This window comes from Pristiophorus japonicus, chromosome 19 (assembly GCF_044704955.1).
Source record: "Pristiophorus japonicus isolate sPriJap1 chromosome 19, sPriJap1.hap1, whole genome shotgun sequence".
Lineage (NCBI taxonomy): Eukaryota > Metazoa > Chordata > Chondrichthyes > Pristiophoridae > Pristiophorus > Pristiophorus japonicus.
In genome coordinates, this window is record NC_091995.1 from 85,676,277 (window position 1) to 85,699,781 (window position 23,505).

A 23,505-nucleotide genomic window follows, 5' to 3' on the forward strand; every position below is an offset into this window, starting at 1 on the left:
TCCACCTCCCCCTCGAATTTCAGTCATGGTACTCGGTTAGCTTACGGTGCTTTGCCTCAACGATTTCATGCATGTCTGGGAGGATTAATGAGAGCCTTGTCTTTAAGGTCCATTTCATTAATAGTTGCACGGGGGGAACTCCAGTTGATGAATGCGGACGAGATCTGTATGCCAGCAGCAGTCGCGACAGACGGCCCTGCAGCGTGGGACCTTGAATTTTGAGCATGCCTTGTTTAATGATTTGCACTGCTCGCTCCGCCTGGCCATTGGAGGCCGGCTTGAACGGTGCCGTCTTAAAGTGATTTATGCCATGGTCACTTTTAAAATCTTGAAATTCTGCGCTGGTGAAACACGGACCATTGTCACTGACCAATATGTCAGGAATGCCGTGCGTTGCGAACATGGTTCCAAGGCTCTCCACAGTGGTGGAGGTGGTGCTCGAGTTTAAAATGGTGCATTTGGTCCACTTAGAAAATGCATCTACAACTACGAGGAACATTTTGCCCATGAAGGGGCCCGCATAGTCTACGTGTACCCGCGACCACAGTTTGGTGGGCCAGGCCCAGGAGCTCAAGGGGGCCTCCCTGGGGGCATTACTGAGTTGGGCACAAATGGTGCACCTTCGGATGCAGAGCTCCAAGTCCACGTCAATGCCAGACCACCAGATGTGGGATCTGGCTATGGCCTTCATGAGAACGAACCCCGGGTGCTCGCGGTGTAGCTCCTGGATAAATGTCTCTCTGCCTCGCAGAGGCATGACTACTCGGCTGCCCCACATCAGGCAGTCTGCTTGAAGTGACAGCTCATGCATGCGCCTATGGAAAGGTTTGATCTCCTCGGAGCAGGCATCGCTGGCCTCTGCCCAGTCACCGGTTAGGACACATCTTTTAACTAGGGGGTGGGGTCGCTGGTCGTCCAGGCTCTGATTTGGCGAGCCGTCATGGGCGAACCTGTGGACTCAAAGGCATTGATTGCCATGACTATCTCACAGTCCTGTTCGTCAGACCCTTCCGTGGTCACTAGGGGTAGCCTGCTAAACGCGTCGGCACAGTTGTTTGTGCCTGGTCTGTGCCTGATGGTGTAATCGTAAGACGCCAGCATGAGTGCCCACCATTGAATGCATGCCGAGGCGTTGGCGTTTATTGCCTTGCTTTCGGATAGTATGGACGTAAGGGTCTTGTGGTCGGTTTCGAACGTGAACTTGGCCCCGAAAAGGTATTGGTGCATCTTTTTGACACCGTACACGCACACGAGCGCCTCTTTCACCACCATTCCGTACCCGCGCTCCGCTCGTGAAAGTGACCTGGAGGCATAAGCTATGGGTTGTAATTTACCCGCACTATTGACATGTTGTAAAACGCACCCGATCCCATACACTGACGCATCACATATAAGAACTAGCTTTTTACCTGGATCAAAGAAAGCCAAAACACTGTTGGCTCACAGAAGGTTGCGTGCCTTATTGAAGGCGCGTTCCTGGGCGTCCCCCAAAAACCAATCGCACCCCTTTCTGAGTAGCACGTGGAGAGGCTCCAGCAGCGTGCTTAAGTTCTGCATAAAGTTCCCAAAGTAATTGAGTAGCCCGAGAAAGGCGCGCAGTTCTGAGACATTCCGGGGCCTGGGTGCCAGACGAATTGCTTCTGTTTTGGACTCTGTTGGGCAGATTCCATCAGCGGCAATCCTTCTGCCCAAAAATTCAACTTCGGGCGCGAGAAACAGACACTTGGATTTCTTGATTTTTAGGCCTACCTGATCCAACCGCTTTAGTACTTCCTCCAAATTGCGGAGATGGGAGTCTGTGTCTCTGCCCGTGATAAGTATGTCGTCCTGAAACACAACCATCACCGGGATGGACTTGAGCAGACTCTCCATGTTGCGCTGGAATATAGCAGCTGCCGACTTGATGCCAAAGGGGCTTCGATTGTACATGAAAAGACCTCGATGTGTGTTGATGGTGGTGAGTAGCTTAGACTCTTTGGTCAGTTCTTGCATCACTACGTCTTTAGTTTCGAGAAAAGTTTACCTCCAGCCAATGTGGCAAATAAGTCCTCCGCTCTGGGCAGCGGGTATTGGTCCTGTAGGGAGACTGTTTATGGTAGATTTGTAATCCCCACAGATTCGTACGGATCCATTAGGCTTCATGACTGGGACGATGGGACTTGTCCAGTCGCTAAATTCCACGCGTGAGATAATGCCTTCCCGCAGAAGCCTGTCCAGTTCATGTTCAATCTTTTCCCTCATCACATAGGGCACAGCTCTAGCCTTGTGATGGACCGGTCTAGCATCCTGTGTGATGTAGATTTTAACTTTAGCCCCTTTGAAAGTTTCCACACCTAGCTGAAAGAGATGTTCAAATCGACTTAGAACTGTTGAGCAGGAGGTCCGTTCCTCTGACGACATGGCGTGAACATCATCCCATTTCCAGTTTAGTTTTGCCAGCCAGCTTCTCCCCAGCAGTGCTGGGAGATCTCCGGGGACAATCCACAGGGGAAGTCGGTTCACTGTCCCTTTGTGTGTGACAGAGAGCATGGCGCTGCCGAGGACTGGGACGATTTCTTTGGTATAGGTCCTTAGTTTGGTGTCGACCCTTTGCCTCTTTTGTGCGGCCACAGATGTTCAAATTGTTGAGCGCTCATGAGAGATTGACTCGCTCCCGTATCCAGCTCCATGTTGACGGGTATCCCGTTGAGTAGGACCCTCATCATTATTGGAGGCATCTTGTTGTAGGAGCAGTGGCCATTGATCGTGTTGACCCGCTGTACATCGGTGTCCCCACCGTCTTCTGGTCCACTTTCCAACCCTTCCGATTCATATACCAGCCGAGCTGCTGTTTTTCTGCACATGCGGGCCAGATGCCCTGTATAGTCGCAGTTTCTGCAAACAGCATGCTGAAAGCGACACCCCCTTGTTGAGTGCCTTCCCCCACACCTCCAGCACAGACCGCTTCTATTGTTTCCAAAGAATGAGCTGCGTCTGGCTGATCTCTCTTGAGCTTCTCTCAGTCTGTAGTTGATTGCTCGCATTGTGGGTTGATGAGGTTCATGTGCCCCTTGATGGCTTCTGGCGCCACTGCCTGCTATTGAGGGCCTGCTCTCCTGCCTTTGTCTGTGTGTGGGGGTTAGCAGCTTGTTTCACGCTGTGAACCCCATGTTCCGATGTTTCATTAGTTGTCGTACCCGCAGTGTAGATCAACCTCGTTTCTTCTTCTCCTGCCAAGAATGTCTGTGCAACCAGTGCTGCTGCCTCTAGGGTCAAGTTCTTGGTCTCTATGAGCTTTCGGAATATGCCTGCGTGGCCTATTCCTTCAATGAAAAAGTCTCTCAGCATTTCTCTCCTCAGTTTATCGGAGAACTCACATAAACTAGCCAACCTCCGAAGTTCCGCCACGAAGTCGGGTATGCTCTCGCCCACACAGCCTCTGTAGTTGTAGAACCTGTGTCTGGCCATGTGTCGGCTGCTCGCTGGCTTCAGGTGGTCTCTTACCAGTGTGCTCAATTCTTGCTGGTTTCTTGGGTGCCAGCAGATCCTTCATTAAAGTGTATGTTTTCGAGCCACAGCTGGTCAAGAGATGGGCTCTTCTCTTGTCTGCCTTATCGTCGCCTAACCAGTCTTTGGTTACAAAGCTTTGCTGGAGCCTTTCTATAAAGTCCTCCCAATTACCTCCAGCATTGTATTTTTCATCTGAGCCGTTGTTCGCCATTCTGTGGATTCTGTAATCCCGTAACTTGTCACCACTGTAAAGTCCTGTCCCTACAGTACAGATTCACACAAGGCACATACTGAATTCAAGGTCACTCAGGATCTGCACATTTATTACACAGCTCTCGCTTGCCACACTTGCCTGAGACCTGTCCTTATATACCTGTCTGGGACAGGTATCCAGTGTCTCCTGCAAGTGCACCCCTGGTGGTAAGGTAAGCTTGTGGTTACAGGTCATCTCTGGTTACAGTCATGTATAGCATGGTAAGATACAGTTATGTACAGTAATGTGAGATACATGACAGGGTGGGAAAATGGAGTTGAGAAGATCAGCCATGATCTCACTGAATGGCGGAGCAGGCTCGAGGGGCCGAATGGCCGACTCCTGCTCCTAGTTCTTATGTTCTTATTTGAATACTCAAATAATGAAGCGCTTCAGAATGTTCTGATGGCATGACAAGGTGTTATATTCCACTCCAGGAACTTGAGCGCAAAAATCTAGGCTGACATTTCAGCGCAGTACTGAGGGAGCGCTGCATTGTCAGAGTGCCGTCTTTCGGATTAGATGTTAAAACCGAGGCCCCAACTGCTCTCTCAGACTATTTCGAAGAGCAGAGGAGTTATCCCCGGTGTTCTGGCCAATATTTATCTCTCAATCAACATGACAAAAACAGATTATCTGGTCATCATCACATTGCTGTTTGTGGGAGCTTGCTACGCGCACATTGGCTGCCGCGTTTCCCACATTACAACACTCCGAAAAGTATTTCATTGGCTGCAAATCACTTTGAGACGTCCGGAGGTCATGAGAGGCGCTTTAGAAATCCAAGTCTTCCACAGAACTTTGAAGAAAAAAATCTTTTGGAGCCTAAATCATAAATAGCCCAACAAACAAGCTAACTTTTGGATTGTTGTAGTATTGTCGATTCCGCAAGTTTTCCGTCCCATGGCTACATGTCTTCCTATTTATGAGCTGTTTTCCCCTTTGATCTCCACATATCCGCTGACATCACATTCAGAGATGTAACTGCTTTTGGGCAGATCATTAAGTTGAATGATGGGAGACAGACTTGCTTTGAGTTCATTCAACCCAACAGCTAATGTGTGGCTTCAAACGAGAGGCTACCGAGGCCTCCATCTGTTCCCGGACTCCCGGCTAACCTGTCACCTCCACGTCTGCCTCTGTAGAAGTAGCACATCTGTAACTTCATTGATAAATCCCAGTGGCCAACACCTGGATTCTTCATACCATATCAGATGGAACCAGAGAAGTACCAGAGAATACAACATCAACACCAGCAAAGACATGACAATCCAGGCCCGCTTGACCAACCTACCACCAACCCCTCTCAAATCTAGAAAGCCATTTTGGACTGTTGCCAAAGCCCTTCAGCCTTAAGAACATAAGAGCATAAGAAATAGGAGCAGGGGTAGACCATTTTGCCCCTCGAGCCTGCTCCGCCATTCAATAAGATCATGGCTGATCTGATCATGGACTCAGCTCCACTTCCCTGCCCGCTCCCCATAACCCTCCCTTATCGCTCAAAATCTGTCTATCTCCACTTTAAATATATTCAATGACCCAGCCTCCACATCTGGGGCAGAGAATTCCATAGATTTACAACCCTCTGAGAGAATAAATTTCTCCTCATCTCAGTTTTAAATGGGCGGCCCCTTATTCTGAGATTACGTCCCCTAGTCATAGTTTCCCCATGAGTGGAAATATCCTTCCTGCATCCACCTTGTCGAGTCCCCTCATTATCTTATAAGTTTCAATAAGGTCACCTCTCACCGCCCAACGGCGAAATGCTTGGAACAACTGCAACACACGGAATGGGTTCCTTATCGAGGACCCCACAGTACAACCTGAAGGATCAAACCTTTCTCGCAAACAGTGGACAAACATCAACCACCTCAGAACCGGTCACGATCAATGCTGCCACTGTCATGTATCTTACATTATTATATATAACTGTATCCTAACATGCTATACATGACTGTAATAAGATATGACCTGTAACCACCAGCATACCTTACCACCAGGGGTGCACTTGCAAGAGACAGGTATATAAGGACAGGTCTCAGGCAAGTGCAGCATTCCAGAGCTGTGAAATAAAGGTGCAGGTCCAGAGTGACCTTGACTTCACTACATGCCTCGTGTGAATCTGTACTGAGGGGACAAGACTTTACAGTGGCGACGACGGGATTACAGAATCCACAGAATGGCGAACAATGGATCAGATGAAAAGTACAATGCGGGAGACAATTGGGAGCACTTTATAGAAAGGCTCCAGCAAAGTTTTGTAACCAAAAACTGGTTATGAGACGACAAAGCAGACAAGAAAAGAGTTCATCTCTTGACCAGCTGTGGCTCGAAAACATACGCTTCAATGAAGGACCTGCTGGCACCCGAGAAACCAGCAAGCAAGTCGTTTGAAGAATTGAGCACACTGGTAAGAGACCACCTGAAGCCAGCGAGCAGCCTACACATGGCCAGACACAGGTTCTACAACTACAGACGCTGTGTGGGCCAGAGCATACCCGACTTTGTGGCGGAACATCAGAGGTTGGTTAGTTTATGTGATTTCTCCGACGAACTGAGGAGAGAAATTCTGAGAGACTTTTTCATTGAAGGAATAGGCCACGCAGGCATATTCCGAAAGCTCATAGAGACCAAGAACCTGACCTTAGAGGCAGCAGCACTGGTTGCACAGACATTCTTGGCAGGGGAAGAAGAAACGAGGTTGATTTACAATGTAGTACGATAACGAACAAAATATCGGAACAAGAAGTTCACAGCATTAAACAAGCTGCTACCCCCATACACAGACAAAACCGGGAGAACAGGCTCTCGACAGCAGGCAGTGGCGCCAGAAGCCATCAAGGGCCACAGGAACGGACGTTCACACCTCATCAACCCACAATGCGAGCAATCAATTACAAAATGAGAGAAGCTCAAGAGTGATCAGCCAGTCGCAGCTCATTCTTTGGGAACAATAGAAGCAGTCTGTGCTAGAGGTGTGGGGGTGGGCACTCGTCAAGGGGATGTCGATTTAGAAACATAGAAACATAGAAACTAGGTGCAGGAGCAGGCCATTCAGCTCTTCTAGCCTACACCGCCATTCAATGAGTTCATGGCTGAACATGAAACTTCAGTACCCTCTTCCTGCTTTCTCGCCATACCCCTTGATCCCCCGAGTAGTAAGGACTTCATCTAACTCCCTTTTGAATATATTTAGTGAATTGGCCTCAACTACTTTCTGTGGTAGAGAATTCTACAGGTTCACCACTCTCTGGGTGAAGAAGTTTCTCCTCATCTCGGTCCTAAATGGCTTAGCCCTTATCCTCAGACTGTGACCCCTGGTTCTGGACTTCCCCAACATTGGGAACATTCTTCCTGCATCTAACCTGTCTAAACCCGTCAGAATTTTAAACGTTTCTATGAGGTCCCCTCTCATTCTTCTGAACTCCAGTGAATACAAGCCCAGTTGACCCAGTCTTTCTTGATAGGTCAGTCCCACCATCCCGGGAATCAGTCTGGTGAATCTTCGCTGCACTCCCTCAATAGCAAGAATGTCCTTCCTCAAGTTAGGAGACCAAAACTGTACACAATACTCCAGGTGTGGCCTCACCAAGGCCCTGTACAACTGTAGCAACACCTCCCTGCCCCTGTACTCAAATCCCCTCGCTATGAAGGCCAACATGCCATTTGCTTTCTTAACCGCCTGCTGTACCTGCATGCCAACCTTCAATGACTGATGTACCATGACACCCAGGTCTCGTTGCACCTTCCCTTTTCCTAATCTGTCACCATTCAGATAATAGTCTGTCTCTCTGTTTTTACCACCAAAGTGGATAACCTCACATTTATCCACATTATACTTCATCTGCCATGCATTTGCCCACTCACCTAACCTATCCAAGTCACTCTGCAGCCTCATAGCATCCTCCTCGCAGCTCACACTGCCACCCAACTTAGTGTCATCCGCAAATTTGGAGATACTACATTTAATCCCCTCGTCTAAATCATTAATGTACAATGTAAACAGCTGGGGCCCCAGCACAGAACCTTGCGGTACCCCACTCGTCACTGCCTGCCATTCTGAAAAGTACCCATTTACTCCTACTCTTTGCTTCCTGTTTGACAACCAGTTCTCAATCCACGTCAGCACACGACCCCCAATCCCATGTGCTTTAACTTTGCACATTAATCTCTTGTGTGGGACCTTGTCAAAAGCCTTCTGAAAGTCCAAATATACCACATCAACTGGTTCTCCTTTGTCCACTTTACTGGAAACATCCTCAAAAAATTCCAGAAGATTTGTCAAGCATGATTTCCCTTTCACAAATCCATGCTGACTTGGACCTATCATGTCACCATTTTCCAAATGCACTGCTATGACATCCTTAATAATTGATTCCATCATTTTACCCACTACTGAGGTCAGGCTGACCGGTCTATAATTCCCTGTTTTCTCTCTCCCTCCTTTTTTAAAAAGTGGGGTTACATTGGCTACCCTCCACTCAATAGGAACTGATCCAGAGTCAATGGAATGTTGGAAAATGACTGTCAATGCATCCGCTATTTCCAAGGCCACCTCCTTAAGTACTCTGGGATGCAGTCCATCAGGCCCTGGGGATTTATCGGCCTTCAATCCCATCAATTTCCCCAACACAATTTCCCGACTAATAAAGATTTCCCTCAGTTCCTCCTCCTTACTAGACCCTCTGACTCCTTTTATATCCGGAAGGTTGTTTGTGTCCTCCTTAGTGAATACTGAACCAAAGTACCTGTTCAATTGGTCTGCCATTTCTTTGTTCCCCGTTATGACTTCCCCTGATTCTGACTGCAGGGGACCTACGTTTGTCTTTACTAACCTTTTTCTCTTTACATACCTATAGAAACTTTTGCAATCCGCCTTAATGTTCCCTGCAAGCTTCTTCTCGTACTCCATTTTCCCTGCCCTAATCAAACCCTTTGTCCTCCTCTGCTGAGTTCTAAATTTCTCCCAGTCCCCAGGTTCGCTGTTATTTCTGGCTAATTTGTATGCCACTTCCTTGGCTTTAATACTATCCCTGATTTCCCTAGATAGCCACGGTTGAGCCACCTTCCCTTTTTTATTTTTACGCCAGACAGGAATGTACAATTGTTGTAATTCATCCATGCGGTCTCTAAATGTCTGCTATTGCCCATCCACAGTCAACCCCTTAAGTATCATTCGCCAATCTATCCTAGCCAATTCATGCCTCATACCTTCAAAGTTAGCCTTCTTTAAGTTCTGGACCATGGTCTCTGAATTAACTGTATCATTCTCCATCCGAATGCAGAATTCCACCATATTATGGTCACTCTTCCCCAAGGGGCCTCGCACAATGAGATTGCTAATGAATCCTTTCTCATTACACAACACCCAGTCTAAGATGGCCTCCCCCCTAGTTGGTTCCTCGACATATTGATCTAGAAAACCATCCCTTATGCACTCCAGGAAATCCTCCTCCACCGTATTGCTTCCAGTTTGGCTAGCCCAATCTATGTGCATATTAAAGTCACCCATTATAACTGCTGCACCCTTACTGCATGCACCCCTAATTTCCTGTTTGGTGCCCTCCCCAACATCACTGCTACTGTTTGGAGGTCTGTACACAACTCCCACTAACGTTTTTTGCCCTTTGGTGTTCTGCAGCTCTACCCATATAGATTCCACATCATCCAAGCTAATGTCCTTCCGAACTATTGCATTAATCTCCTCTTTAACCAGCAATGCTACCCCACCTCCTTTTCCTTTTATTCTATCCTTCCTGAATGTTGAATACCCCTGGATGTTGAGTTCCCAGCCATGATCATCCTGGAGCCACATCTCCGTAATCCCCAATCACATCATATTTGTTAACATCTATTTGCACAGTTAATTCATCCACCTTATTGCGGATACTCCTTGCATTAAGACACAAAGCCTTCAGGCTTGTTTTTTTAACACCCTTTGTCCTTTTAGAATTTTGCTGTACAGTGGCCCTTTTTGTTCTTTGCCTTGGGTTTCTCTGCCCTCCAATTTTCCTCATCTCCTTTCTGTCTTTTGCTTTTGCCTCCTTTTTGTCTCCCTCTGTCTCCCTGCATTGGTTCACATCCTCCTGCCATATTAGTTTAACTCCTCCCCAACAGCACTAGCAAACACTCCCCCTAGGACATTGGTTTCAGCAGGCTGTTTGCAGGAACTGAGAATATACAGGGCATTTGGCCCGCATGTGCAAAAAAACGGCAGCTCGGCTGGTATACGAATCGGATGGGTCGGAAAGCGGACCAGAAGACAGTGGGGACAGTACCCGGGACACCGATGTACAGCGGGTCAAAGCGATCAATGGCCGCTGCTCCTACAACAGGATGCCTCCTGTAATGATGAGGGTCCTACTCAACGGGATACTTGTCAACATGGAGCTGGATACGGGAGCGAGTCAATCTCTCATGGGCGCTCAACAATTTGAACAACTGTGGCCGCATAAAAGAGACAGACCAAAACTCACAAGGGTCGACACCAAACTAAGGACCTATACCAAAGAAATCGTCCCAGTCCTCGGCAGCGCCATGCTCTCTGTCACACACAAAGGGACAGTGAACCGACTTCCCCTGTGGATTGTCCCCGGAGACCCCCCAGCACTGCTGGGGAGAAGCTGGCTGGCAAAACTAAACTGGAAATGGGACGATGTCCATGCCATGTCATTAGAGGAACGGACCTCCTGCTCAACAGTTATAAAGCGATTTGAACATCTCTTTCAGCCAGGTGTGGGCACTTTCAAGGGGCCAAAGTCAAAATCTACATCACACAGGATGCTAGACCAGCCCATCACAAGGCCAGAGCTGTACCCTATGTGATGAGGGAAAAGATTGAACACGAACTAGACAGGCTTCTGCGGGAAGGCATTATATCACCTGTGGAATTTGGCGACTGGGCAAGTCCCATCGTCCCAGTCATGAAGCCTGATGGATCCGTACGAATCTGTGGGGACTACAAATCTACCATAAACAGAGTCTCCCTACAGGACCAGTACCCGCTGCCCAGAGCGGAGGATTTATTTGCCACATTGGCTGGAGGTAAACTTTTCTCAAAACTAGACCTCACATTTGCGTATATGACGCAAGAATTGACCAAGGAATCCAAGCTACTCACCACGATCAACACACTTCGAGGCCTTTTCATGTACAATTGATGCCCATTCAGCATCAGGTCGGCAGCTGCCATATTCCAGCGCAACATGGAGAGTCTGCTCAAGGCCATCCCGGGGACGGTTGTATTTCAAGACGACATACTTATCACGGGCAGGGACACAGACTCCCATCTCCGCAATTTGGAAGAAGTACTAAAGCGGTTGGATCGGGTAGGCCTACGAGTCAAGAAATCCAAGTGCCTGTTTCTCGCACCCGAGGTTGAATTCTTGGGCAGAAGGATTGCCGCTGATGGAATCCGCCCAACAGAGTCCAAAACAGAAGCAATTCGCCTGGCACCCAGGCCCCGGAATGTCAGAACTGCGCGCCTTTCTCGGGCTACTCAATTACTTTGGGAACTTTATGCAGAACTTAAGCACGCTGCTGGAGCCTCTCCACGTGCTACTCAGGAAGGGGTGCGATTGGTTTTGCGGGGGACGCCCAAGAACGCACTTTCAATAAGGCACGCAACCTTCTGTGTTCCAACAGTGTTTTGACTTTCTTTCATCCAGGTAAAGAGCTAGTTCTCACATGCGATGCTTCAGGGTATGGGGTCGGGTGCGTTTTGCAACATGTCAATAGTGCGGGCAAATTACAACCCATAGCTTATGCCTCCAGGTCACTTTCGTGGGCAGAGCGCAGGTCAGGAATGGTAGAGAAGGAGGCGCTCGCGTGCATGTACGGTATCAAAAAGATGCACCAATACCTTTTCGGGGCCAAGTTCGCATTAGAAACGGACCACAAGCCCCTCACGTCCCTCCTATACGAGAGCAAGGCAATAAACAACAGTGCAGAATTCCAAGATTTTACAATTGACCACGGCATAAATCACGTCAAGACGGCACCGTTCAAGCCGGCCTCCGATGGCCAGGCGGAGAGAGCAGTGCAAATCATTAAACAAGGCATGCTCAAAATCCAAGGTCCTACGCTGCAGGGTCGCCTGTCGCGACTGCTGCTGGCATACAGATCTCGTCCGCACTCATTGACTGGGTCCCCTCCCTGCGCAACTGTTGATGAAAAGGACTATAAAAACAAGGCTCTCATTAATCCTCCCAGACATGCACGAAATCGTTGAGGCAATGCGCCGTAAGCTGACTGAGTACCAGGACAGAAATTCGAGGGGGAGATGGAATGAGATAGGGAACAAAGTGTTGTACTAAAATATGGCAGGGACAGTAACGGACAAGGAAGGAAACAGGCTACTGGTAGTACAAATGGACAATAGCCAAACCTGCCGGAGGCATGTAGACCAAGTCAAAAGCAGATTTACCAACAACACTGCGGAACCAGAGGCAGACTACAATGTGGAACTCACACCACACCTGGTGGACAGACAGAGGAAACAACCTGAGGAAAGGGCAATCGCAACAGACAGCCCAGGCGAGTCAACAACAATCACACCAATCGAAACAGACAGCCCAGGTGAGATACCAGCAACCACACCCAAAGAAAAACAGACACCAAGGCAAACAACTGAACCACAACTCAGACGCTCCACGCGAGATGGTAGACCACCTGAGAGACTGAACCTATAAAGACAATAAGACCTTGGGAGAGTGTGATGTCATGTATCTTACATTATTATATATAACTGTATCCTAACATGCTATACATGACTGTAATAAGACATGACCTGTAACCACCAGCATACCTTACCACCAGGGGTGCACTTGCAAGAGACAGGTATATAAGGACAGGTCTCAGGCAAGTGCAGCATTCCAGAGCTGTGAAATAAAGGTGCAGGTCCAGAGTGACCTTGACTTTACTACATGCCTCGTGTGAATCTGTACTGAGGGGACAGGACTTTATAGCCACCTTCTCCATAGGTGGAAGATTAGAGCATCCCCATCATGCGACTGTGGAGCTCCTAATCAGACCCTGGAGCACATCATTGAGCACTGCCCCAAGAGGGAATTCGCAGGCAGCCTACAAAATATCCACGCTGGAGAAATACCACCAGCGATGCCTCCGCAAGATCCTGCAAATCCCTTGAGAGGACAGATGCACCAACGTCAGTGTTCTCGATCAGGCCAACATCCCCAGCATCGACCACACTTGACCAACTCCGTTGGACGGGACACATCACCCTCATGCCGGACACAGGACTCCCAAAGCAAGCGCTCTGCTCAGAACTCCTACACGGCAAGCGAACCCTAGGTGGGCAGAGGAAACGTTTCAAGGACACCCTCAAAGTCTCCTTGATAAAGTGCAACATCCCCACCGACCCTGGCCAAAGACTGCCCTAAGTGGAGGAAGAGCATCCGGGAGGGCACTGAACACCTCGAGTCTCATCGCCGAGAACATGCAGAAATCAAGCGCAGGCAGCGGAAGGAGCATACGGCAAACCAGTCTCCCCACCCACCCTTTCCTCCAACCACTGTCTGTTCCACCTGTGACAGAGACTGTAATTCCCGTATTGGACTGTTCAGTCACCTGAGAACTCACTTTTGGAATGGAAGCAAGTCTTCCTCGATTTCGAGGGACTGCTATGATGATGAGACATCTTTGAGATGAGCACTCAGCAGAGGTTAGAATCTGAATCCCAGTCGGGGCATTAGATGTTAGCCCAGTTCAAACTATTGCAATGGACCTGTCCCTTTAAAAAAAAATAACTTGCAAACTATGAGACTCACCACTTATCATTCCAATCCTGGATGGTCTGTTGTGGAAAATATACATTTGGTATGTTGCCAAACTCTGGAGGTCTCACAAGCAATAAATCCCACATCAACATCTTTCTTGGCTAGTTCTTGGGTTAATGATCAGTTGTTGTGGAAATTACTAGTTCTCTGAACTGGTGCAGATGTTAGTGGAGACGGTTTAATTTGGGAGTAAGGTCGGGAATTTTGGCACTATGCCTCTTACTCGACGTGAGACAGAGTTGTACCCATACTCTTGAGTGGTAATAATGCATTTGGTGTCTAGAGGTTCTGCAAATGAAAAGTTACTCTGGGCCTTGCCCCTCCTTATCTCTGTAATCTCGTCCAGCCCTATAATTCCCCCAAGACCTCTGTGTTCCACCTATTCGTGCCTTTTGAACATCCCCGTTTTTAATTGTTCCACCATTGGTGGCCGTGCCTTCAGCTGCCTGGGCCCTAAGTTCTGGAATTCCCTCCCTAAGCCTCACGCCTCTCTTTCCTCCTTTAAGACATTCCTTAAAACTTACCTCTTCGACCAAGGATTTGGTCACCTGCCCTTATTTGGCTCGGTGTCAAATTTCTTTTTGATAACGCTCCTGTGAAGCACCTTGGGATGTTTTATTACGTTAAAGGCGCTATATAAATATAAGCTGTTGTTTAATGTTAAATGATTCTTAAACATATTGCTATGACCATTATTTGATGTTTACATTTCTTGTTTCACTTTGGAGAGAGAGAGACTCCATCTTTTTTTTTAAATTTGTATTCGTTCCTGGGATGTGGGCGTCGCTGGCAAGGCCGGCATTTATTGTCCATCCCCAATTGCCCCCTTGAGAAGGTGGTGGTGAGCCGCTTCTTGAACCGCTGCAGTCCCGTGTGGTGAAGGTGCTCCCACAGTGCTGTTAGGGAGGGAGTTCCAGGATTTTGACCCAGCGACGATGAAGGAACGGCCGATATATTTCCAAGTCAGGATGGTGCGTGTAATGTATTTGCTTCATGGGTTCTTTGCTTAAGAATTCATAGCAATACATTGTTATTAAGAACTAGTTGGGTTATGAGCAACGGTTTAACAATCACACTACACATTTGTTCACAAAGGGTTTGCGAAAGAAAGAGTTGCATTTATATAGCTCCTTTCACGACCACCGGACGTCTCAAAGTGCTTTACAGCCAATGAAGTACTTTTGGAGTGTAGTCACTGTTGTAATGTGGGAAACGCGACAGCCGACTTGCGCACAGCAAGCTCCCACAAACAGCAATGTGATAATGACCAGATCATCTGTTGATTGAGAGATAAATATTGCCCTAGGACACCAGGGATAACTTCCCTGCTCGTCTTCAAAATAGTGCCATGGGATCTTTTACAGCCACCTGATAGAGCAGACAGGGCCTCGGTTTAATGTCTCATCTGAAAGACGGCACCTCCGACAGGCAGCACTCCCTCAGCAATGCACCGGGAGTGTCAGCCGAGATTTATGTGCTCAGGTTTTATTTTGCAGACCCAGTAGAACTGGGTTGAAATTTCTGCGAGCTTGCTTTGTGCAAGATCCTTACAGTGCTGGGGCTTCGCTGATTGTCTTGGAGACCTCTGCTAAGGGCCACAAGCCAGTTCCAATACCCAGGGGTGACTTCCAAAGAACTTATCCTGCTTGTCGCCCCTTCTCTTCCAACAGCATCTCATTCCTGCAGGAGCACATTTTGATGATTTAGTGTTCCTGACACGGAGCTCTGCGTGACAGGAAAGCTTGGGGGTCGGAGGTCAGCGCATCCAACTTGTGAATCCTCGATTTATTTTGTCCATTATTTTTGATGGATGGCGAAATCATGCAGGTTGCAAATCTGGCCACTGACCTCCGACTTCAATTCTCAATCTACACTTCCCGTCGAGCAAAGCTCTGCACTGAGAGAGTAAGAAAGTGTGGTCACTGTCACAATGCAGGAAACGCAGCAGCCAATTTGCACATAAACTTTGCACACAAGGTCCCAAAAACAGAATAATGGCTGGATCATCTGTTTTGGTGATGTTAGTTGAGGAATAATTATTGGCCCAGGACACCGGGGAGAACAACCCAGCTTATTTGAGCTAACGCCCACCTGAGAGGGCAGACTCTAAGTTTAACAACTCACCCAAAGGACGGAACCTCCGACAGTGCAGCACTCCCTCAGTACCGCCACCTGGAGTCTCAGCCTAGTCTCTGGAGTGGGACTTGAACCCACAAAATGTCGGATACACTACCCACTGGGCCAAGGCTGACACTTGGGCTAACACACAAGACTTGCCCCAAAATTAAAGTCTGATGATGCTTCCTCTCTTTAACTCTCCAGCGCAGTGCTGAGGGAGTGCTGCACTGTCGGAGGTGCCGTCTTTCAGATGAGACGTTAAACCGAGACTTCGTCTGCTCTCTCAGGTGGACGTAAAAGATACCATGGCACTATTTCGAAGAACAGGGCAGTTATCCCCAGTGTCCTGGCTAATATCTATCTCTTAATCAACATTTTAAAAACAGTTTTATCTGGTCATTATCACATTGCTGTTTGTGGGAGCTTGCTGTGCGCAAATTGGCTGCTGCGTTTCCCACATTACAACAGTGACTGCAAAAAGTACTTGATTGGCTCTAAAATGCAAGTCCTTCCTTCCTTCCTTCGATTCTTTCTTTCTTTCTTTCTTTCTTTCTGTTATATATGCAGACTATAGATATACTCTCTGTGTAGTCACTGTATAGTTGCATAAGATGGAGACTTGTTACCTGATGTACTTTCAATAAGGTTTGCACTGTGTATATACTATGCTGGCACCACTAGAGGGTGCAACTGGTGAAGACCGGGATTTCCTGCCCCTGTGGCAGAGGCTGTCCACCAGAAGGCACTGCGGTGGGAGACCTGAGGGTCACTTACCTAGGTGTGCAGGGCCCAGTATAAAAGGCTGTCCACCATGCTTGTGCCTCACTCTGGAGTTACGAATAAAGGACCAAGGTCACTACAGTTTGAGTACAACACATTGCCTCGTGGAGTCATTCATAAGTGCATTACAGACATGACACTTTTTTTCTTTTTTTCTTTTTTTCTTTCTCTGTCTTCTCTGCCTTGATGGTGTGCTGGGCCTTCAGCAAAGTGAAGGTTTTTGTCAGAACAATCTGAATTGGGTTTAAAGCTGGGTGTGAAAGGAACGCCATTCAGTCCCACCATTAATTGTGAAACAATCTTTATTTCTCTTTGTCTCTCACAGTTAGTAATGGTGACTAGAAGACTGCTGGGCCTTGTCCTTCTCTTCATTTTTGTGACACCCACAACTGGAGCGCCGTCCAGCGAGCCCATTGAGGAGGAAACATCGACTCAGGCCAAATGTGTCCGGTGCTGCGATCCACATGAACTTCACATGCGCCCAACCACAGAGGCCAATCCGTCATCAAGCCCGCAGCAGGATGGTTACTATCTGCCATACCCCATGCCGCAAATCCAACCTCACATCAATATCACCATCCTCAAAGGTAAAAGACAATGGGGGTGAAATTCGCTCGCGCCTCTGTTGCGGCGTTAATCCGGGCGGAGCGGTACTTTTAGCGCCTTGAAAAGTTTTGTGCCTCCCACCCAGAAATTCGTCAGAATCGGTCGAAGAGCTGACAGGACGATAAATCAGCCGGTGCACACCACAGCTGGTGGGAGGGCAGGGGGGTGCGATAACGAAAGTTTGGTCGGTACATTTTGCTGGCCCACTGCGCATGCGCGGAACTCTGAATCAGATCCCGGGAAAAGCCGAGTCTTAAAGGCGCGGCAGAGTAATGCACCCATTAAAGCTTTCCGAATCACTTCTTTTCTCAAGCTGAACTTGTATGTCTATTTGCCGCCGCACACTCGGAGGCTCACGCACCGCGCTGTGTGCAAACGTTGCACTGACTGTGACCTCCCGAGGGAAGCGCTTCCTCATCCCTTTCAGTAGCCGCCAGTTAACGACTCTGCAAGCCTGTGCCGACCGTTTTTCCAGACGTTGTTCTTGGTGGGCGCTCAATGAGGCGCACGGACTGAATTTACCGACCGGGGCGCAAGCCTGGGCATTGCACCAGGAATAAGCCAGGATCGGCGCGATCGTCAGCAGCCGGGCGCTACTGGTTTGTGCTCCCCAGGGAGCCTCTAATCAATTTTCGGTGCGCTCCTGGTCGGTAACCTCTTAACGCCCCCTCTGGCCGCTAACTGAGGCTACAGACAACTGAAAATTCAGCCCAATGTGGTTTTGTAGCTGTGCATATTAGAGCCAATTTTTAGATCTTTTCTGCACTACAGATGGCAAACATTTTTATTTCTTTTATTTTGCATCTTTGCTTGAATTTGCTCTCTTTAATATATTACCCAGAGAGACAATGTTTCCTGTAAATATTTTTTGGGTCCATGTGGCCCAATCAAATGTATGGGTATTTTTTTTTCAAATTAAAAACCGGCTCAGGGTCCCTGGTGTGCTTAAAGGGGATGTTGCATAGAATCATAGAGCAGTACAGCACAGAAGGAGGCCATTCAGCCCATCGAGTCTGTGCCAGCTCTTTCGAAGAGCAATCAAGTCATTCCCACATCCCCCGCTCTTTCCCTATATCCCTGCAATTTTTCTCCTTATTGCAGGGTTTGAGATGATACACATTGACAGTTAAAAGGCAGACGGTTTTCCAATATAATCTGAATTCTATTCATACTTGCATCATTTATGTGGAGCATAATTTTGATTAAGTTATTAGATAACAGATATGAAAGAAATGAAAGGTTAGAAGTGCCCACGGTGGTTCAGTGATAGCACTGACTTATCATGGTACTGAGTCTGCATCCGAGATTCCTAAAATTCATCATTAACTGATGTTATTTCATCTAAAAAAAAGACATATTTTTATAGCGCCTTTCACAACCACCGGACATCTCAAAACACTTCACAGCCAATTAAGTACTTTTGGAGTTCAGTCACTGTTGTAACGTGGAAAACACGGCAACTGATTTGCGTACAGCAAGCTCCCACAAACAGCAATGTGATAATGACCAGATAATCTGTTTTTTGTTACGTTGATTGAGGGATATATATTGGCCTGGACACTGAGGATAACTCCCCTGCTCTTCTTTGAAATAGTACCATGGGATCTTTTACGTTAACTTGAGAGCAGACGGGGCCTTGGTTTAACTTCTCATACAAAAGATGGCACCTCCGACAGTGCAGCGCTCCCTCAGCACTGCACTGGAGGGTCAACCTAGATTTTTGTGCTCAAGTCCCTAAAGTATGACTTGAACCCACATCTTTCTGACTCAGAAGCGAGAGTGCTACCCACTGAGCCACAGCTGACACTATGTTATATACTTGGCTCAGCGGATAGCACCCTCACCTCTGTAGTCTGAAAGTTGTGGGTTCAAGTTCCACTCCAGGGACTTGAGCTCAAGACTCTAGGCTGACACTCCCAGTGCAGTGCTGAGGGAGTGCCGCACTGTCGGAGGTGCCGTCTTTCAGATGAGATGTTAAACTGAGGCCCTGTCTGCTCTCTCAGATGGACGTAAATGATCACGCGACACTATTTGAAGATGAGCAGGGGAATTTTCCCCAGTATCCTGACCAATATTACAGGCTTTGAGGTGCTACACACTGACAGTTAAAAGGGGGGTTTTCCAATATAATCTGAATTCTATTCATACTTACATCATTTATGAAAACGCCCGCAACAGAACAATTATCACATTTGTGGGAGCTTGCTATGCGCAAATTGGCTGCCACGATTCCTACATCAGAACAGTGACTACACTTCAAAAAGTGCTTTATTGGTTGTAAAGCACTTATGAATAGGAAGATCAGGCGATTTCTATAACAGGCGGTTGAACCACAATGCCAGTTTTGCGCAGGGGCCTAATTTAAAAATCTACTCTAATTTACCTTGGAGGTGAGAATAAAGAAGATATTTCACAGGAAATTTCCATCTTGACTGCACTTGTTCATTACCTCAGGAGTTTGAATAAATGTCCACAACAGAACAAGCTCAAAAAAACATAAGAAATAGGAGCAGGAGTAGGCCATTTGGCCCCTCGAGCCTGCTCCACCATTTAATAAGATCATGGCTGATCTGATCTTGGCCTCAACTCCACTTCCCCACCCGCTCCCCATAACCCTTGACTCCCTTATCATTAAAAATCTGTCTATTTCCACCTTACATATATTCAATGACCCAGCCTCCACAGCTCTCTGGGGCAGAGAATTCCACAGATTCACGACCCTCTGAGAGAAGAAATTCCTCCACATATCCATTTTAAATGGGCGACCCCTTATACTGAAACTATGCCCCCTAGTTCTAGATTCACCCACGAGGGGAAACATCCTCTCTGCATCTACCCTGTCAAGCCCCCTCATAATTTTACATGTTTCAATAAGAACACCTCTCATTCTTCTAAACTCCAATGAGTATAGGCCAAACCTGCTCAACCTTTTTTCATAAGTCAACCCCCTCATCTCAGGAATCAACAGAGTGAACCTTCTCTGAACAACCTCCAATGCAAGTATATCCCTCCTTAAATAAAGAGACCAAAACTGTATGCAGTACTCTAGGTGTGGTCTCACCAATGCCGTGTACAATTGTAGCAGGACTTCCCTATTTTTATACTCCATCCCCCTTGCAATAAAGGCCAACATTCTGTTTGCCTTCCTAATTACTTGCTGTACCTGTATGCTAACTTTTTGTGTTTCATGTACAAGCTTGATGGGACAGACTTAATGAACCAGATGGTCTTTACCTGTCCGTCATTGTCCGTATATTCATAAGCTAAGTACGGCCGTAGTGATACCCGCCCTCCTGTATGGTTCAGAGACATGGACCATGTCTCCTCAAGTCGCTGGAGAAATACCATCAACGATGTCGCCACAAGATCCTACAAATCCCCTGGGAGGACAGACGCACCAACATTAGCGTCCTCGACCAGGCCAACATCCCCAGCATTGAAGCACTGACCACACTCGATCAGCTCCGCTGGGAGGGTCAGATTGTCCGCATGCCAGACACGAGACTCCCAAAGCAAGCGCTCTACTCGGAACTCCTTCACGGCAAACGAGCCAAAGGTGGGCAGAGGAAACGTTACAAGGACACCTTCAAAGCCTCCCTGATAAAGTGCAACATCCCCACTGACACCTGGGAGTCCCTGGCCAAAGGCCGCCTAAGTGGAGGAAGTGCATCCGGGAGGGTGCTGAGCACCTCGAGTCTCATCGCCGAGAGCATGCAGAAATCAAGCGCAGTCAGCGGAAAGAGCGTGCGGCAAACCAGTCCCACCCACCCCTTCCCTCAATGACTATCTGTCCCACCTGTGACATGGACTGTGGCTCTCGTATTGGACTGTTCAGCCACCTACGGACTCATTTTAAGTGTGGAAGCAAGTCTTCCTCGATTCCGAGGGACTGCCTATGATGATAATGATGATGATGATGTTTAAGAGGCCCTATTCTCTTTCCGTGCCTTCTGTCTACTCACTGTAGTGACACTGGGGTTTTCATGAAAGAATAAAAGTGAAAAGAAAGACATTATACAGCGCTGTCTACATTACTCTAGCACCAAAAATACTGGAGGTCCCAAGAACACCCGAATGGGAAAAGAATTAACTGCAGGAATTTCAAAAACGTTATAAAGAAACAAACTTGCATTTATATAGTGCCTTTCACGACCTCGGGAGGTCCCAAAGCGCTCACAGCCAACGAAGTACTTTCGAACCATAGTCGCTGTTGGAATGTAGCAAACGCGGCAGCGAATTCGGGCACAGCAAGCTCCCACAAACAGCAATGTGCGAATGACCGGATAAACCTGTTTATTTTTACTGATGTTGTTTGAGGGATAAATATTAGCCAGGGCACCTCTTTTACGAATTAGTGCCGTGACACCTTTTACGCCCAGCCGAGAGGGCAGAGCCTAGAGGGCTTCGGTTTAAAGTCTCATCTGAAAGATGGATGATTATTTTAATGGGAAGTTTGACAGGGTCAGAGGGATAATATTACAATTGCCAGCGCCTCACAATAAATTACCCTGGGCTGAATGAATATGATTTACTGCGTGCATGGAGAGTTTTAACGGAAGAACAGCTTTGAAAGGTCAATAGGTTTTATTGAAACGTACAGCACAACCCTTTGAAACGCTGACCTGGTGCATAATTATAAGCTGCCAACATAAATCTCTGTGTGCTGTCAGAGGTATCACAGTATGATGGAGTTAGACAGATACTGCTGCATCTTAGGTGGCACACGCAGTCAGCTTAGATGCTTGATGTAAAGGGGAGAAATTGGTCTTGTTTGCACCTCCCGTCAGTGCCTGCGGGGGGCGGTAATGGGGCGCTGAAGGGTCACCGACCGGTCACGGCGAAATCACCGACGCCCACGAGCTTTCCTGGTGGTTTGGCCACGGCGCTAACACTTATCGCCTCGCTCTCTTGCGCCCCGTAGATCGTGACCTCATCCGGTGCGCAGTGCCCCGTTACCGCCTGGATGCGATATTCAGTCCCGCCCCCTGCAGCATCGCTGGGCGTCAACAAACGGCAGCTGCAGGAGGTGCTGTCACCTCGGCCTCCCGCTTGGCACCGGTGGTCAGGTGAGGCGAACTTTATTCCTCGCCCCAGTCTGGCGCCTTCTCATTGCTTTGCACCGCTGATTTCTGCGCGATTCCTCAGCCCTCCACTCTCTTAGAGTGCCTGGGGCTTTAATGCAAGTCGCACAGGTCCCGTGGCCCCACAGAGAGAGCAATAAGAATGTTGCAGCCCACCACTGGCCCTTCCCTTTAAGGGATGGAAGGAGCCTCTGATGCCAGCAGCACTGCACGGCCCATTGCTCAGCGCTCTGCCGATACTGCCCCCTCACGCACTTTAGTGCTCTCGGGGAAGTGGTTAGCGCTTGATCCAACGCTCCACTTCCCTCTTGGAGCTCTAACGCTGAAGTTCCCGGGAGCAGCAAATCATTTTAGCCCGGCGATAATTTTTGCGATAATTCAAAGGTTAGTGTGTTGTCATTGCGTCTTGTAATGTTGGACGAACCAGAAGTGGTACATGGTCTTTTTGGTTCTAAGCTGTTGTGTATCTATCCCCCCCCCGCCCCTTCCCCTGGCAACACTGCCCCCACCACCAACATGTGCGGACGGGGCTATTATAAAGTGGCTTTTTGACCACCCTCTTTTTCTTGCAGGTGACAAAGGAGAAAGGGGCGAGCGAGGGCCCCATGGGAAGCTCGGCAAGGAAGGCCCGGTAGGTGTATCAGGCCCCATGGGATCTAAAGGGGAAGAGGGCAAAGCGGGCATCCCTGGAGACTCCTACAAGCAGCACTATTCGGCCTTCTCCGTGGGACGCAAGAAGGGACTGCACAGCAGCGACTACTACCAGATCCTGGTCTTTGACACCACTTTCGTCAACCTCTACGGCCACTTCAACATGTTCAAGGGCAAGTTCTACTGCTACGTGCCTGGCATCTACTACTTCAACCTCAACATCCACACGTGGAACTTTAAGGAGACCTACCTCCACATCATGAAGAACGACCAGGACATGGTCATCTGCTACGCGCAGCCCAGTGACCGCAGCATCATGCAGAGCCAGAGCATCATGCTCGAGCTACAGGAGAACGATGAGGTCTGGGTCCGGCTTTACAAGCGTGAGCGGGAAAACGCGGTCTACAGCGACGATGTCGACACTTACGTTACCTTCAACGGTTACTTGATAAAGCCCAACATGGACTGAGTTACCTCTTCATTTCTTTTTTCTCTCTCTCTCTCTCTTTCTCTCTCTCTACGGGGAAATATTGTCTGTCCGAGGAAGGTCATTACATTCTAAATGAGGACTAGTGACTCCTGCCAACGAACCGGAAGGATGCAAAAATTAAAAAAAATAACATTCACAGCAGACGGAGGTCTGCGTGAATGCCAACTCTTATTACTTTGGATGATCAAAATCCATTCTTATTGTGATGCATCCCAATTTTACAGGCCTACATTGGCAACA

The 23,505-nt window shown here is 48.1% G+C and overlaps 1 protein-coding gene across 1 annotated transcript in view; it reads left to right on the forward strand.

Annotated features, from left to right (window-relative positions):
• The window catches only part of LOC139230512 (complement C1q tumor necrosis factor-related protein 1-like), a 48,272-nt gene extending 25,028 nt beyond the window's left edge, over positions 1-23,244 (forward strand). Inside the window, exons 2-3 of the mRNA XM_070862342.1 lie at positions 16,763-17,024; positions 22,697-23,244. Of these exons, the coding sequence (XP_070718443.1) occupies positions 16,769-17,024; positions 22,697-23,244 (804 nt within the window). The 5' untranslated portion in view covers positions 16,763-16,768. The remainder of the gene's footprint in view (positions 1-16,762; positions 17,025-22,696) is intronic.
• The last annotated feature ends 261 nt before the right edge of the window (positions 23,245-23,505 follow it).